The sequence below is a fragment of the Lissotriton vulgaris genome, chromosome 4_1 (assembly GCF_964263255.1).
Source record: "Lissotriton vulgaris chromosome 4_1, aLisVul1.2, whole genome shotgun sequence".
Taxonomy (NCBI): Eukaryota; Metazoa; Chordata; class Amphibia; order Caudata; family Salamandridae; genus Lissotriton; species Lissotriton vulgaris.
In genome coordinates, this window is record NC_141691.1 from 596393753 (window position 1) to 596411048 (window position 17296).

At 44.7% G+C, this 17296-nt stretch overlaps 1 protein-coding gene across 2 annotated transcripts in view; it reads right to left on the bottom strand.

Annotated features, from left to right (window-relative positions):
* Positions 1-17296, bottom strand: part of TBX20 (T-box transcription factor 20) — a 129943-nt gene that overhangs the window by 102102 nt on the left and 10545 nt on the right. For both annotated transcript variants that reach the window (XM_086964818.1, XM_086964816.1), the window contains exon 2: positions 16076-16313. In XM_086964818.1, the coding sequence (XP_086820944.1) occupies positions 16076-16313 (238 nt within the window). The remainder of the gene's footprint in view (positions 1-16075; positions 16314-17296) is intronic.

Consider the following 17296-nt stretch of genomic DNA (forward strand, 5'->3'; position numbering starts at 1 on the left):
ACACCGACCCCAGCCCTCCCCTCCCCATACTCTGTGCCCTAAAATAAGTTCTCTACAGCAATGGGGAGAAGCATGTATTTCAATTTATTTAAAGAAGGATAAAGATCTGCTCAATTGCGGATCCCACCGTCCAATTTCTTTAATGAATAATGACACTAAAATTTATACTTGTATCTTGGCCCATTGCTTATTCTCAGTCATAACTAATTTAGTAGGCGAGCAGCAGCATGGCTTCATTCCAGGGCAAGATAACACGGCCCATGTCAATACAGCTATGTCTCTTTTGTACGTAGCAGAAACAATGGGTGAGTCTGCTGGACTGATCCTACTCGATGTCGAGAAGGCCTTTGACAGGGTGCCGTGAAGCTTACGTTTGGAGCTTTTGGCAAAAGCGGGCCTTGGACAAACGTTTCCAAGTGTAATCAAGACTCTCTACACCTCTTTATATGCTAGAATTGTAAGCATGGACAAATATTGGACAGCATTGCACCTCAGCAGGCACTCGGCAGGGCTGCACCTTGTCACCACTATTGTTTGCACTATATTTAGAGCCCTTTATCCAGGAATAGAAATGTCTGAATACTATACCTCCATTAAATCTAAACCAGTTTGCTTCCAAGGAGATGGCATATGTGGTCAGGCTCTAGCTGGTATTGAGTTCGCAGCGGCTGACTTTGGCACAGGATCCGTGAATACATTGGCAAACCTCAAAATGTAACTAGCTCTACTGTAGAACTTGCCGACCCCCGTAATGTGCAGGAAGCCATCTAACTAGGGGTATGCATCTCTCCATGCACAGAGAATGTGATTGAGAGTAATTACTGGGACTATACTATAAATCTTTGACACTGTTTAAGAAATGGGAAAAGCTTCGTCTGGACCTGACTGGTCTCTGCAATCTTATTAAAATTGCTATTTTGCAATGCCTACTATACCTTTTCAGTCTATACTGCTGCATCTTCCTAAGAAATTCTTTAAAATAATAAAGACCAGTTGGCAGGGATTCATATGATGCTATTTGACACTTGCAGCTTCCTTATTTATGGTTGTATTTTCTTTCTTCTTTTGGACTTCGACTTAGGTTTGTCATGGGGAGGACAGATTGATATTTTATCAATTTCCAGAGTATCAGGTTTTTAGCTATTCATTACCTATGGTGATGTGTTAGATTGATAGAGTCTAGTTTAGACACAAATAGTTTAAGACACTGGCAGTTTATCACAGGGTTTGGAATGCTACTGAAATATACTGTGGAATGTCTACTTTTAATAAGTTCAACTCCCATAGTAGCTACCCTAATATATCTGTATTATTGCAGGAAGCGTATTCTCAGTTTTGACACCAGATCGGCATCAAGCAACTTGGCCACTGTTTACTAATGGCGTAGTTCATCCATTTGAAGATTTTCAGAGTCAGCAAGAAACACACTGTTTTAGATACCTCCAATTGAGGGATTTTGTCAGCCTCTTAACTGCTAAGGATTTTTCATTCCCCCCGAACTTATTCCAGGAGCAATTTTACCACCTGCCCAAGCAACGGTCAATAGGTACCCTGTACAATACTTCTCTCTTTTGCCCTAATACACAATATTTACAACAGTTGGCAGATAAGTGGACCCAGAATTTAGGGTCGGTGGTGACCGAAGGAGACATTCGTCTTAGTGCTCACCTAGCTCAATGCATCCTTAATGTGTCTCGACGGATAGCGCATTTTTAAAGACATTATTTGATACCTATTATACACCTTATAGATTCTTCAAAATGGGCCTCCGGCCATGTTCTGACTGCTTTAAGTACTCAATGCCAGGGGCAGATGCTACTCATATCTTTGCTACTCACAACCTCCTTGAATTCATATTGGACTTCGATTTTTCATAGATTAAATTATCTGCTACAGTGGGATGTTGATTATGACTACAGGTTAATTATGCTGGGCCACTACACCTCAATTCACACAATATAGAGTTGACCTATTTTTATGCTATCACAGTGACCAGATTGTGTATTGCTAGGGCATACCTGCAGCGCAAAGCACCTGATCCCAGGGCTTGATGGCATGAATGTATTTTTTCCCGTGGGATGGGACTCACAATTGTCTCACACTTTTCTAATTAAAAATAAAATGATGCACCATTATCTTGAAAATGGGTCTCTAGGTCCTTCTATGGTACTCTCTAGATTCATTTATTATTTTATTTTATTATATTGCACTTTTGCAAAAGGAGGGATCTATTTAGGCTAGCTGAGTGCACATTAGTTTTACAGGTTGAAAAAGAATGGGAATAAATGTATTCCATACTTCAGGTGTCCTCATGTTTTGAAGCTGTTCCCTTTGTAGCATGAAAATGGTGTCTTCATCTTTCTGTGGTATTTTCGGAGGTCTGTTTCGAGTCGTGTTGTAAGATGGTGTTCCATAACTCTGAACTTTGTTTGTGGAAGGATCTTCATTATATTCATCAAAAAAGTATTCAATAAACACATTCTTTCAGAAATCTGTTCAAATAAAATTCACTTCTCAATAGCAGCTGAGCGTGAGGGGCTATGTGTGGCATCTTTCAGCATGCGGTGGTGAAGTCACCCATGAGAATACCTCTCACATGTGCCCACGGACATCCCCGCCGCTACGCCAGATTAGGCCTCTCACTGCTAATGACAGAGGTGTTTTTCTTGGCATGTCTTGAAGCCAGTGTGGAAGAACATCCTGAATAGATGTCAGGCCGTCCATGTTTCTTGGTGGCGGACTAGAGTCAGGGATTTCTGATAGTGTAATTTTTCAGGTTAGTAATACAATTTTTCAACCTTATGACAAGTGGCTGGGAAGAAACATAAGCGCGACCAAAAACGTACATAGCTGATAGTTGTCAAGTTAAAAGCAACAATAATTTCCAGGAATATTTTTCAAAGATTTGGCCTAGACTGGTCTGAAATTGATGCATAGGGGTGCGTTTTCATCGGCTAAAATCCATTGTTTGTTGAAAGAGAAAAAATTGCCCATAGTTTCCAAAAACTCGTGTATACATTTCTACAAGAAGAAGTTTATTTAGACCACATGGATGTTGCGTAATTCGCGCTGTGGGTGAGGCGCCTGCAGCTTAGATGCTGCGTCTGACATGAGCACATCAAAAAGATCCGCGTGTGACCTCACTGAAGAGCATTGCGACTTTTATTCCTTAACTGGGTCAATTGGCGGGGACATTCTCCTCCAAAAAAACACAGAAACTAAACGAATTATGAGGAAATAACTGGGTTTGGGGAAAAACTGTATGCACAGCGCTCTGCCACCATCAAAGTGCACTTCATCACAGGACTAACTAATTTTATACTTTTATCATCAAAGTAAAGGTTTTTAGAATTGTTTTCTTTGTATTTTAAACGAATGTATTAGAATTGGTTACTTTTATTTTTATAGAAATGGTATGCAATGGTTTTAATTAACTATGCAAATAAACTTGATTTATTGACTAACATTTTTTCAATTGCTTTGGTAGTTCTTTCATGGCGCCATATTCAAATGCCTAGAAGCAGGCAAGGTAATTTGCTCTTCAGAGCATATGTAGTCCTGCTCGGCCGATATCTTAAACCATGCAGAGTGTTGCTCCTCACTACAGGTAACTAATGAAGTCTGTCACTGAAGCAGTGGTACTGAAACAATTTTCACAGTTGGGGTGCTGTCATTAATGTTACATCACTGAAGTCATACGGGTTGTGGAAAATCCAAACATCACTCAAAGAGCAAGTATATCAAGAGAGTGACGCCATACAGCAGAGTTGTGGTAAGGGTGTGGTATGTGTCTGGTGGCGCATTTTGGAGCACACTGCCGCACATATATTACTAAAGCACGGTGTGGTAGCGTACTGTCAAACGATATAGCGTACAAACAATAATGGTTGGAAATTACCATTTGCATATTAACAAGTGTTTTGATTTGCTTTATTCTTATTAGAATCTGTGTTTCCAGCACACTTCAGAATTCCAAACAAAAATGTGCTTTACTTCTGCTTTCCTAACTGCTAATATATTTTGAAATATTTGTACAATTATTTACAGGTATTTAAATGTTGTTGTGTGTTAGAACGAAATGGACACCCTACACCTTTCCCCATCCCTTTGAGCCTCCCTGAACCCAGGCAAGATTGTCAGATAGTTCACTTTACAAAACCCTCTATTTTTGCAGTCAGAGAAAGAAAAGTCAACAACAAGCACCACATTAAATAAGAAGAAATGTATCTGGAGACATCACCTGACATATGACCTGTGACTTTGAACACACAGCAAATATGACAAGCCAAAAGCAAAATGTAAAGACATATTTACTGTTTATTCATCTTCTGAACTGCAGCATGGTTATTTGTGGGTGCTACAGCACCTCCCTGCACCCCAACTTCCAGGCACATGCCCTGAAGTGGCTTTAGGCACTTTACAATAGTTATTACAGCATGCAAGATTCAGAAAAGAGGACTTTGGGTATTTTTCTGAAGATGACATGGTCACCTCATACCCTATCCCCAGCTCATCATCAGAGTAAACTGGTGCATATTGCTCTGCAGAGAAAAGTAGAAAAAATACGATAGTGGACTGCTTGGAATGGATCATTAATGACATGGCTCTCTGTAATATCGAATTCCATTATTTTATGCTAACTGGGCCATTACAGAAAAGACCAGCCATGTGCAAATCAGTTTGGGCCCATCCCAGAAGGGGAGTCCAGCCAAACCGTCAAGCCACACCCCTCTGAATGGGAACACAAGCAAACCCAAAACAATTTCGTCCTTGCTCTGCCTCATCAGTGAGGCACAGTTTGAGTCTCTATGGCATAGCATAGAATGGGCCTGTCCAACACCTTGGACCATAACTGGGCTTACCAATGTGGTGCTCCAGCTTTTCAGCAACAGATTTCGGCAAAAATGTCCCTGTTTTGGGTTTGTCTCACATGAGTCAATGTACCTTTGTACATCAATGTATTTTTCTTTCAGTTGAGAGAGGGTGCCATGCAGCTAACTGTATTCATGTGGATTGGCCACCTCCCGCTTCTTAGCTCCCTTCTGGTTTCATACATCCAGAAGGTTCCTGTCAAGGGTTGAACTACCTTTGCCCTTTGTTTTTGGTCTCATAAAGGTTGATGTGTGAGGGTGATGCCTGCACATGTGTGTGATGTGCTGTTAGCACATTGGTGAATAGCACAGTAAACAACATGTCACCTAAGGTCATGCTTCTGGTCATCGACTGAACCTCGCAGTGGCTTAATACAGTCCCTGCAAGAATCTGTGGGACACTTGCAGCACACAGGCATGAATCCAGGACTATCCACCCAGCCTTCCACGCCCCTCCGATCGATAATACGAGTGCCACGCAGTCTGGTAAAAGATTAATAACATGCTATCAGCCTCAAAAGGGGACATTGGGTTATCATATTTCCCTTTCGAATTGATACTCTCACCTACATAATGTTTCCAGATACACTGTGATTGCTATGATATTCATTTTGATTCACTTCTGTCTAATTGTCTGGTCATAATGGTGCTCTTTATGATTCTAGGTACTCTGTGACTGATGTGATATTCATTTTGATTCCTTCCTGTCTAATGATTTGGAAATAATGGTGCTCTTTATGGTTTAGTTATTCTGAGATCAATTTGGTGGATTTATTTGAATTATAAATCTATTGCGCTAATCCTCTGCACCATTATTTTTTTTGTATTTTAGGTTTTGAGGCTTTGCACGATTTTTACAAATAGATATAAGTCATCACGATGGTTAGCCGGTGATGGTGATCTTTATGGTTGTGGGTACACTGTGATTGATATTATATTAACTTTGATTCCTTCCCGCTTAATGGTCTGGGCATATTGGTGCTTTCCATGGTTTAGCCATTCCGAGATGAATTTGGTGGATGTATCTGGATGATAGATCTATTGTACTAAACCTCTGCACCATAATTTTTTTTACCTTAGCTTTTGGAACTTTGTGCGATTTTTACAAGGGAAAAAATAGGTCAATACGATGGGAAATGCCATCTGGCTTTTGATTGTTTGGGATCAACTCAGTCTTCACAATCCCGGTTGGAGATGGTCGACCCATTTTTAGTAGTTTCTGACTAATGAACTACCATTTCATTTGATTTTGGCTTGTTAATATACACAGTATTTTTCACACTCGATTATGGGCACAATGCGTATTAGAGTTGTGTTCTTATTTCCAGATGTAATTTCATGCATGAACTGGTGATTTTACATTTGGGGAAGATGGAATTGTCCGCTCCGGCACCCAAACAAGTTATTTGACTCAAATCTGGTCTGGCATGACATGTTGTTTTCTGTGATGACACAATTATACGCGTTCGGATTGGCTGTGGATTGTGTCCGCAGTTCGCAGTTTTTTTAGACATGGCCGACCTGCTCTGGGGGCTTTTCAACCAACTTGCGGCTTTTCCATTTGAGTATTGCGTGTTGCCTTGTTCAGATTTTTTTGCATTTAATTGTGGGTGCGTTGGGTGTTCACATTGCCCTGGGTGTTGTTTTTTTAATACATTGCAGATTATGTGATGAGGGAAGAATAATTAGTCTTTCCTGACATCTTTGCGAGGTATTTTACTCCATTTCAAAATGGCTGAGGCAGTTTCTTAGATCAGTTTGCCATTGATTGATAGAAACCAGCTGACCAGTTAGTGAACAGGTGGATATACCTGTGGTGATTAGGGGAGTCCTTAAAAAAGAGAAGGGGACAAACACTCAAGTTTCTACATGATTTCACTTTCCGGATGAAATGAAATGAAATGAAAAGTGAGTCCTATATAGCGCAACTGTCACTCCTAACGGAGTCTCCTGGCGCTGTAAATGACAAAGATAAATTGTATAGAATAAGTAGGATGTGAAGTGGGTGGACCTGTGAGGCTAATGGCACCAGTTGAAGTAAGTATGACTGCACAACTAACACAAGGGTTCAGAGTAGTTTGTGTTAAATATTTTTTGGGGTTCACGATACATGTCCTCAGGGTTGCTATGACTGTTGTGGGTAGGCAGCAACAGTTGGGATTTCGTGGCCATATGTGACTCACTGGTGATGTCGTTGTGCATTGATATGGGTTGCTGGTGTGCACATTTCTGAATTCCATGCTTGATTGTTATTGCCGTTGTATCATCACTGAAAGGAAAAATGGATGCGTTAGCCAGTCCCAGATGCACAGCTCACTCTTGTCTCTTTTTGTGCACAGTATGATGAAGTTTGCCCATTTTTTAATATGTATCAGGGCCTTTGGTTAGCATCCGACCCCTTTTATATCAAGGTGATAAGGAAAAAGTCCTCCTTGGATCTACATAGCCGATCATGGCCAGCCCCAACCATTACATGAACACCACAGTTTTTCTACACCAACACACTCTCCCACCCATGGGTCTATCGTTTATGTATTTCAAAATTAACAAATGACCATTTGAGGTCATCTGGGTGGCGACGAACTGCTATTTAAAACACTCCTTTATGGTCTACTTCTCTGCTGCTTGCTGTTACGATTTAGCCCTTTTGGGTGATAGGTGATGGTGTACACTCCACCAGTGGAATTTTGACCAATAATGTGAACATGTACATTGTGTTGGTTTACATGGCATTCGTCTCTTTATATACAGGTAACATTACGGGACAGATTGGTCTATATAGTCCATGCAATATTAATCTCAGGATTGAGGCTAGTGAATACTGGTTGATAGATTTTAGTGGAAGATTCTATAGTATAATGGGATTTTGTACATTATAATATTTTCTTTGCAAGACTGCCTTCTTAGGAATTTTTGCAATGTACTCTTTGACTCTTCAGCTCCATCATGGGCACCTTTTTCGCTTGTCCTTATGGAAGTTATCATTTTGTGTCAATAGGTGCAAATAACTGGTCAGATCAACACTGACCATCTATTTAGCAAATACAGTGGAACCACAAGTGGAGGTTTGTTGATGTATTTGAATTGGAGAATTGGATATTTAAACTGAATTTGGTATGTCGCCTGCGCCGATGACCTCGCACCACTAAAGAACCCTCCCAGCAGACCCGGCAGCAATAAAACCCCCTGGTTCACCGACGAACTCAAGGAATCCAAGAAGAACTGCTGCACCCTCGAGAAAGCCTGGCGGCTCGACCAGACCACAGACAACAGGACCGCCCTCAAGCACGCCACCTGCAAGCACCATCAGCTGATCCGTGCCACCAAGAAGATGGCACTCAAGGAACGACTGGACAACAACGCCCACGACAGCAAGGAACTCTTCAGCATCGTCAAAGAGTTCTCCAACCCCAGCGCCGGAAACAACGACATCACTCCCTCACAAAACCTCTGCAACTCACTCGCCTCGTTCTTCCACCGCAAGATCACCGACATACACAACAGCTTTGACGTACAGACCACGCACCCTACCACCGAACCAACGCCTGCCACCACCACCCTCTGCAACTGGACCCCGATCAACACCGAAGACACCACCCGCACGATGAACTCCATCCACTCCGGATCACCAACCGACCCGTGCCCACACCATGTCTTCAACAAAGCCGACGCCATCATCGCACCCCATCTCCGAGACGCCATCAACTCCTCCTTCCACACCGCCACCTTCCCGGAGAGCTGGAAGCACGCCGAGCTGACCGCCCTCCTGAAGAAACCAACGGCGGACCCCACCGACCTCAAGAACTACCGTCCCATCTCGCTCCTTCCTTTTCCGGCCAAAGTCATCGAGAAGATCGTCAACAAACAGCTTGCCTCCTTCCTCGAGACGAACGGATCCCTCGACATCTCGCAGTCCGGGTTTTGGGCCAACCACAGCACCGAGACCGCCCTAATCGCAGCCACCGACGACATCAGAACCCTGATCGACAACGGGGAAACAGCGGCCCTCTTCCTCCTGGACCTCTCTGCGGCGTTCGACACTGTCTGCCACCGCACCCTAGTGAAGTGCCTCAGCAACATCGAAATCCGAGAGAAAGCGCTGGAGTGGATCATCTCGTTCCTCACCGGAAGAACCCAGAGAGTCCGCCTCCCTCCATTCAGATCCGATGCCACTGAAGTCCTCTGCGGCGTACCACAAGGATCTTCACTCAGTCCAACCCTCTTCAACGTCTACATGAGCCCCCTCGCAGCCATCGCACGCCAACACAACCTCAACATCATCTCCTACGCCGACGACACCCAGCTGATCCTCTCCCTCACCAACGACCCCTCCACCGCCAGAGCCAACCTACACAAAGGGATGAAAGACGCCGCCGACTGGATGAGGAACAGCCGCCTTAAACTGAACTCAGACAAGACGGAAGTCCTCATCCTGGGATCATCACCCTCCACCTGGGACAACTCCTGGTGGCCCCCGGCCCTGGGCACCGCTCCCAAACCAACGGACCACGTACGCAACCTGGACTTCAACCTGGACTCCTCCATGGCAATGACCAGACAAGTCAACGCCGTATCATCCTCGTGCTTCAACACCCTGCGCATGCTCCGCAAGATCTTCAGATGGATCCCCACTGAAACCAGGAAGACCGTCACCCAGGCACTCGTCACCTGCCGACTGGACTACGGAAACACCCTCTACACCAAAACCACAGCCAAACTTCAAAAAAGACTCCAACGCATCCAGAACGCCTCCGCACGACTCATCCTGGACATCCCTCGACACAGCCACATCACCGGACACCTTAGAGACCTGCACTGGCTCCCCGTCAGCAAGAGAATCACGTTCAGACTCCTCACCCACGCACACAAGGCTCTCCACGACCTGGGCCCCAAGTCCCTTAACGACCGCATGACCTTCTACACGCCCACCCGCCAGCTACGATCGACCAGCCACGCACTCGCCACCGTACCACGCATCCGCAGAGCCACCACCGGAGGAAGATCCTTCTCCTACCTGGCAGCCAAGACTTGGAACTCCCTCCCCACCCACCTTCGGCGAACCGAAGACCATCTCTCCTTCAGGAAGCAGCTCAAGACCTGGCTGTTCGAGCAGTAACATACCCCTCTCCCCCAGCGCCTTGAGACCCTCCCGGGTGAGTAGCGCGCTTTACAAATGCCGTGATTGATTGATTGATTGGTCTTTTGTAGTACTCCATAAAATGTAATCATTGCTCTTTGGAGTGGAGAAGTGTGGCTCACTGGTTAGAGGAGGCAGACCTGGAAGCAGAGGTCAGCCCGGGACCAGGGTTCAATTCCCGGCTCGGCGGGGTCTTGAGTCCTAAAATGTCCACGGACTCGACAAATCTCGCTCCGGTGCCTACTCGATTCATGGGTTCACACTCTGCGACTCTGGGCAATAGCTTGCTTAATCTCCACAACGGTCCCTCGCGGCGGGATGCCTGGCTTTCACCTTGCGGATACCCTGCTGGGGTTATCTCACAGGGGAATACCAGGACGGGTTCCCTAAGCAAGCGCTTAGATACCGGGTCGGTGATTTGCGCAATATAAATACATGTACATTTAAATTTACATAATATAAAATTACTTGGATTGATTTTTGTTGACTAATGCTCCCCTTAGGGGACTGGGACGCTTACATTCCTCATTATAATCATGTATCTTTGTAGTATTGGCAGTCCTGTTGTATAAAATGCAATACCAACATGGATCTTGATATAAGGAATAAGAATGGATTAACCTGTTTCCTTCTAGACTTGTTGGTTGCCATTAAACACCTTGTCACGAGATCATTACACATTATGTAATGAAATATGAAACCCATTTCCTAATGTATGGTCGTAATGAAGTAAAGATAATTTGAACAAGCATTGAGCACACTGAATGATGACCTTTTGGCAAATGAGTTTTTTTGTCTTTGGTTTTGAAAGATCTTTCTATGTTTATGTAATTAACGGACGCATTTGATTGTTTTTTATTAAAGGAAGCTGCAATTTTTGTATTTTATCTTTTTAACAATGTATGTTGATGTATGTCTTATGGTTGTAATTGCCATATGTCACATATTCGTAGGAATGTCTTTGAACTTGGGAAATTACACCACTTGTATTGTTTGCTAGGTGTAATTAGTTGTCATATGTGTTTGTCTTACATTTATCTTCATGTGCTGTTTGTGTATCATGTTATGAATTATATCATTGTATATGTATTTATATACTGTTTGTACTTATTACAGTCTTGAAGAAGTCAATTTTTATGGACGAAACGTGTTGGATGTCTTCGATGTAAACGCATGAATTTTTTAAAAACGAAAATAAAGAGAATTGAATATATCTTGGAATCGGAATGGAATTTTGGCTCCCATAATAAACATTGATTGTGGTGCACCCCTATTTCGTATTACAACAATGTCATTGGTCTACAGGTTGCACCTTGGCAGCGGGTGCCTATAGTGAGTGTATGTAGATAGGAATTTATTTGTTGATATCTACTTTTCTGGAACACAGGATAGGTGTGGCGACCCTTGGTCTGCTGCCTTACTTCTTTGACATATTAGCCTCCAGTGTTGATATGCTTCTGGAAGTGTACTAATTATTAAATGAAATTGAAGTAGGGCCAAAGATAGCAATAGAACGTGCACATACCATAACTGAAAGCTTTTTTTTTCTAAATGGATCTCAGGCTTGTTGCTCTGTGATTCACCACTCTCCTATGAAAAAAATTGCAACACCGCATTCTAGGACGTCACTTAGCAGTGTTCGTTGGCAATTGAACGAGTCATCTCTATTCCGATTTACAGGTGAAATGATCTTCAGTCCAAATGTCTAACAATGAGGAGATTGAGCAGCTGATAGGACCCAGGGCTGGCCTTTAGCTTGGGTAAGCTGGGCCCACACCAGGGACACCAGCCTTCGAAGGGTCGCTGGAGCAGGGGCAGCAGTCCCCCTCTAACAGGGGCTCTAAAGAAAAGTGTCTAAACGCTGTTAAGAAGTCATTTTTAGGTCAAGCATTCGAGACCTCATGTATATACTTTAGTATATACTTATATATACTTATATGCGTGTGTATACTGTGTATGTACTTTGTGGGCTCTGGAGAACAGCCCTAGGACTTGTCTGCTTCCGTTAGGTACTTTTTTCTGTTCAACTGCCTCTATTTAACGGTCTCAATAGAAAAATACCAGCAGAGGTAAGTAAAATACCAGAATTGCTTTCTGCTGAGGGACTTTCTTTTTTTAATTTTTCTGGCAACTGCTCTATTTAACCTTCTTGACAGAAAATGCCCAGCAGAGTTCAGTAAAATACCAGAATCACTTTAGCTTTCTCTAAATTCCAGTCCATAGAAATTCCTTTCCACGAGCACCCGTAGACAATAATATTTGTTTCAAATCTTGTATTTTGAGTGTTCTAACCACCGAAAGCCCCGATTTTATGATAAAAACAGAACTTTGGACTATACCATTTCCCGCTGAAAGGCAATATTTCTCTCCATGTGTTCCCAGACCTGGCGTGTCACTCAGTTTGGTTCTTACTTTCCTTCCATGTTAAAGAACAGTGGATGTTTCAGCACCCATGCTAATGTGCTGCATAACTAAATACATATAAGGTCCCAAAGGCAAGACCGATTGCATTGCAAATTCTTGTTTCTTCTTTCTCTTGGCACCCTCGCCTTCTCACTACCCCTCCCATTTTCCCAAAACACTGAAAGAAAGCGCAAAATATTGTTTCTCGCAGGCCGCTATCCGACAGCTCTGATAGGAACCCCAACCCTGAATTTTACAACTTGGCATGTTACTTGCATCTTCCTTTCGTTTCCCTCTACCTTACCTCCGGCATACTGCCGGTGCTACCTGTACCTGCACCCTATCCCTAGGACAAGGCACTGTCATGGCGCCTGATTTTCTCATTGGCCAAGTCCTCTGCCACCTCGTCCCTTTCATTGGTTGAAAACGCAGTGCAGAAAAGAAGAGAGAGCCATTTCATGCACTCAGTTGGCTGCCTCCTTATGAGCAGGTCAGGGGTTTCAGAGGGCCAATGCCGGTGACCCTGACACATAACCGGAACATGTGCGATCTCCTCCAGGTCTTCACAAGTCAAATCAATGCGCGGCTGCTGTTTACGTTGGCGGCCGCCGCTGCTGAGCGCGGCAGAGCGTGGCTGTGCGTGCAGGCAGCCCTCTGTCTCGTGCTGAGGTATTTATTATCCACTCGAAACAATAATCAAGAATCTGACATCACCAGAGGGAGAGGAAGAGGGAGATGAAAGATGAGAGAGGAGGGAGATGAAAGATGAGAGAGGAGGGAGGAGGGAAGAGGGGAGAATTAAAGGAGAGGAAGAGGCGGGCAGTTAGGAGAGTGTAGAAGGGTTAAAATGGGCCTAATAATCAAGAGGCGAGAGGGTAAAATGAAAGGAAAGATTAAATGAAAGGAAGAAGAGCTAAGAAGACAGGGCGAAAACGGAAATGGCAGCAGAAAGGAGAGCACTATAAAGCGAGAAAGCGAATGTGCGAATTGGGATGAAGTTAAAAGGGGAATTCGGTGCTTATGTGAAGCGCTCCAATACCTTCGGGTCGAGTTCGCGCTTTATAAAATATGCAACAAAAAAGAAGAATGGGCTGGGGCAAAGTCAAGGAGGTATAGGGATGATGAGTGGTGACAGAGAGCATGAAGATGGGCGAGTGGAAAGGAGAAATGAAGAGAATGAGTGAAGAAGAATTAAGGGAAAGGAAAAGAAGGAGGGAAAGAGACAGAAGGAGAGAGGGTAATATATTCAAATATGTATTGAGAGAGAGTTGGAAAGCTGGAGAGAGAGGGTGGGAAAGAGGAAGGTTGGGAGAAGGAGCGCCTGGTTTTAGAAGGAGAAGAAAAAGTGGAGAATTAAAGGGGCAACGAGAAGTAGAAGTGAATGAGAGAGCAAGCACGGTTGTAGGGAGAAATGCAACAATGTGTGAAATGAAGAATGAGAAAAAGGTGAGGGGGTTCAACGAGTCGAGTAAGCAGACGATGGACGGAGGGCACGAATACAGAAGGAAGGGCAAAGAGATAGCACAGGAATGCGACCGTGTGTGCTGTGCCTACAGGAACATAATCAGTGACTGCGGAGGCTGAGGAATGTCTGCGTCCTTGCCGCCTTATGAGTGAGACTGGGACGTGACGCAGTCATTTTCGAGTCTGTCATTTTCGTGATACGCCGCAGGGCGGTTTTTCGCTTTCTTTCACAGGTCATAGGCTTGGAGACATAAACTCCTGGCGTACTGTACTAGAGCATTCGAGAGGGAGGTGACGTGACTTAAGACAGCAAACTATTCCACTCTCTCAGTTCGCGGAATGTTCCTCTGTTCGTCATGTAAAGGGGCCAACAGTGGCCCAGTCCGTCATTTGCCCTTGAGCTCGTTCTAGTCTCGCAGAACTGTCCTTGGGACATTATGAGATTATGGTTTTGGGCTGCAATTAAAAGGTGGTTAGGGTATTTAAAACACCCTCAATATCTAATGCAAAATGTTCAATAAGATGTAATTTACTTTGGAAAATGCGCGTTGTTAAATAAGCTACTTTTTTACCCTGCTCTGTGGGTTTTGTAGCCAGATAAAATAATTATATTGTAGATATCTATGACCTGCCGGATGTACAGGGATGGAATACGTTCACTTAGCCTGCTTGCAATTGGGCCCAAGGCATCCAAGCGAGGCCAGTTTCCACCCTTCTTCTCTGCACGATCTCTTCTTTATTGCACCGCCACCCCCCCCCCCCCCCCCCCCCACCTTCCCCCTAGACACACACCCCGCCTCTCTTTTCACACATCTGTTGCCCGATCCCGTCCCGTCTGTACGCCTTTCCGACGCGATCCTGGGCCATTGCGGGTTTGCAGGAAACAATCTAGCGTTTGAGGGAACGAGGCTGTTAAGATGGACCCTTACTTTCCTCAAAGGTGACTCTGAATGTTCTAGGAGAGGCAGGACACCGTCTACCCAAGTGACGCTGTCTCTGGGTGTTGTAGGCAGCCTACTCCGCTCGACGCTGATTGACAACACCAGGACCCGCCCACCTCCCCTTTAGCAACTTCCTTTGAAGGCACATGACATCACTTCTGATAGCCTGCAGTTGGGAAAAATTAGATCTTCTGCGAAAATAAACACCATGCATTGCACTCTAATTGCATTTATATACATTAAAGGATGTTTATTTCACCTATTAAAACAAAATATTCCGGCCATTGCGTGTGTATACAACTACATATGTCTCGAGTTTGGTAACTGTTATTTACTGAAACATAGAAACACTCTTTCTTAGTTTAGTATGTCCTTAATTAATTCAATCCACGTCCCCTTTCCTCCTTCCAGTCCCCACTTTTAACAATTCTTCGTTTACCTTACTTTTTTATTTATTCCTTTATCTCTTTTTAACTTTCGACCCCGATTTACTTTCTTCAATCCTTTCTTCTACCAGGTGTTTCCATCCCTTGCTTTCTTTCTCTTGAGCTTTACCCCTCATTCTTTTTCATCATGTCTTCCACCTGGTATTTTCATTCTGTTTATCTCTTTTGAGTGTTCGTAGTCAATTTTCATCCTGACTCGTTTTTCCTCGCGTTGTTTCTTTTCCATGCATTATGTCTCTTATCTTCATTGGTATTTTTTTCACAGCTTCATATATATCATGTTAGCGGGTTTCCGAAGTGTAAAGTGCCAGACTGACAGCCCAGCGCTCATTACCTGGCAAGGTGTTCCCGACTTCGGATTACCGCGCTTGCACACCAGCCAGAAAGTTACTTCCCACCCCTCTTTAACTCGGCCTGGAGGGACTCCGCATACCTCGTCTCTTTAACCTATGGCTGTTCACAAATGACGTTATTGCATGATTTTGCATACATGTCACAACGACCAAAGTTCTATAACTTGTTGTCTTGAAGAAACCTCGCAGACCAACAGTGATCGCTGATTGGTCCACTGTCACCTTTGATTATTCACGGCAAAAACAGGGCCCAAAAATAAGAGGAATCTGGAGCATGTAAACTGAAAAAAACGCACTCCACCCATCTTCAACGCTTCTTACGTCCTAATGTATGTCTCGCCCTCCCTCCCTCCAGCACCGCCTCCCCCACCGGCGTCTAATCTCTTCTACTGTACGGTGCGCATAGAAGAACGCCTTATGTCATTACGCAGCGCCGCAGTCCCTCCCTCGCCCCGCTCACCTGCCGGACTTGGTAATGATCATCTCGGTGCCAAGGTCATGGAATTTGTCCCACAGGTCCTTGGTCTCCAGGCTGCAGCCGATCTTGGCCATCTCCTCGCTGGGGGTGCCCGGGGTGGTGGGGATCAGGGGCTCGGTGCACAGGGCCGAGACGGGGCTGCCGCTGAACTCTCCGTGGGGGTCGAGGCCGGAGAGCTCCCCCAGGGCCTGGGCGCACGACGACTTCTCCACGAATTGTTCTGGGGAAGAGACACAAGGGGGCGCTGTGAGACACTCAGAAACACACGGTAAAGGATACACGGTATGGATGGCACATGGTAAGCTCAATGAAACTCAGGCGGTGATGCCTCACATCAAAACATTACAGATCACGTTTGAGAAAAGAAAAGATACTACTTCATTCTCCAGTCTTGTTTCTGCCCTACACACATTTCTCCGTGTCTCTCGTCAATAACACCATAAATAAAACATTATAGATTATCTGTTGAGGTGATAATAATTATTCTGACTTTGATATTCAAAGTAGCATATGAACAACTGATGATGTATGCTCTGTTCTGGTACACACATATTTGATAAACATTTTTGTTACATTAGCCGGTGGGAAAACGTACCCACAAGGCAACGTGGGGCAGTAGTGAGTAGTGGCGCTGCGTCGGGTAAGAGCTTTAGAGCCACCACAGCCAGCCTTTTCCCCACACAACACAGGGCCAGGTCTGAAGCAGGGGCGCGAGGGTGCATGTGCATGGAGCGTCTTTGCCTGCGCTTTGGGGGAGAGGCCTCCCCCTCGCATCTCACGGTGCAGTGGTCAGAGGAGCACTCTCAAGCACGGGCACGCGCACGGGCTACGAGCCTCCTGGCGCGGGCCTACACAGGACATCTTCCACCGGAGACGCCTCAAGGAAGAGAGGGCACAATAATAACTGAAGATGCGATTCGTCATTGGGAGAGAGGTGCCCCTCCTTAAAGGAAATAAAATAAAAGCACAACCCTAGCACCCTTTAAAGATAAGTGGTCTGACTTTAAAGAACACACACCAACCACAGACAGACCACACAGCCACGCGCTGGTACACGATCCCACACAACTACTGTCACAGTCAAAAATCCCCAACACAAACTCACATTTACACGAACGCAGGCCACTGTGTGCATTCACTGTTTCATTATCGTACCTGGGGACTGCGCACAGGTCTGCTCGGGTGAGAGGTGAATGTGAAAGC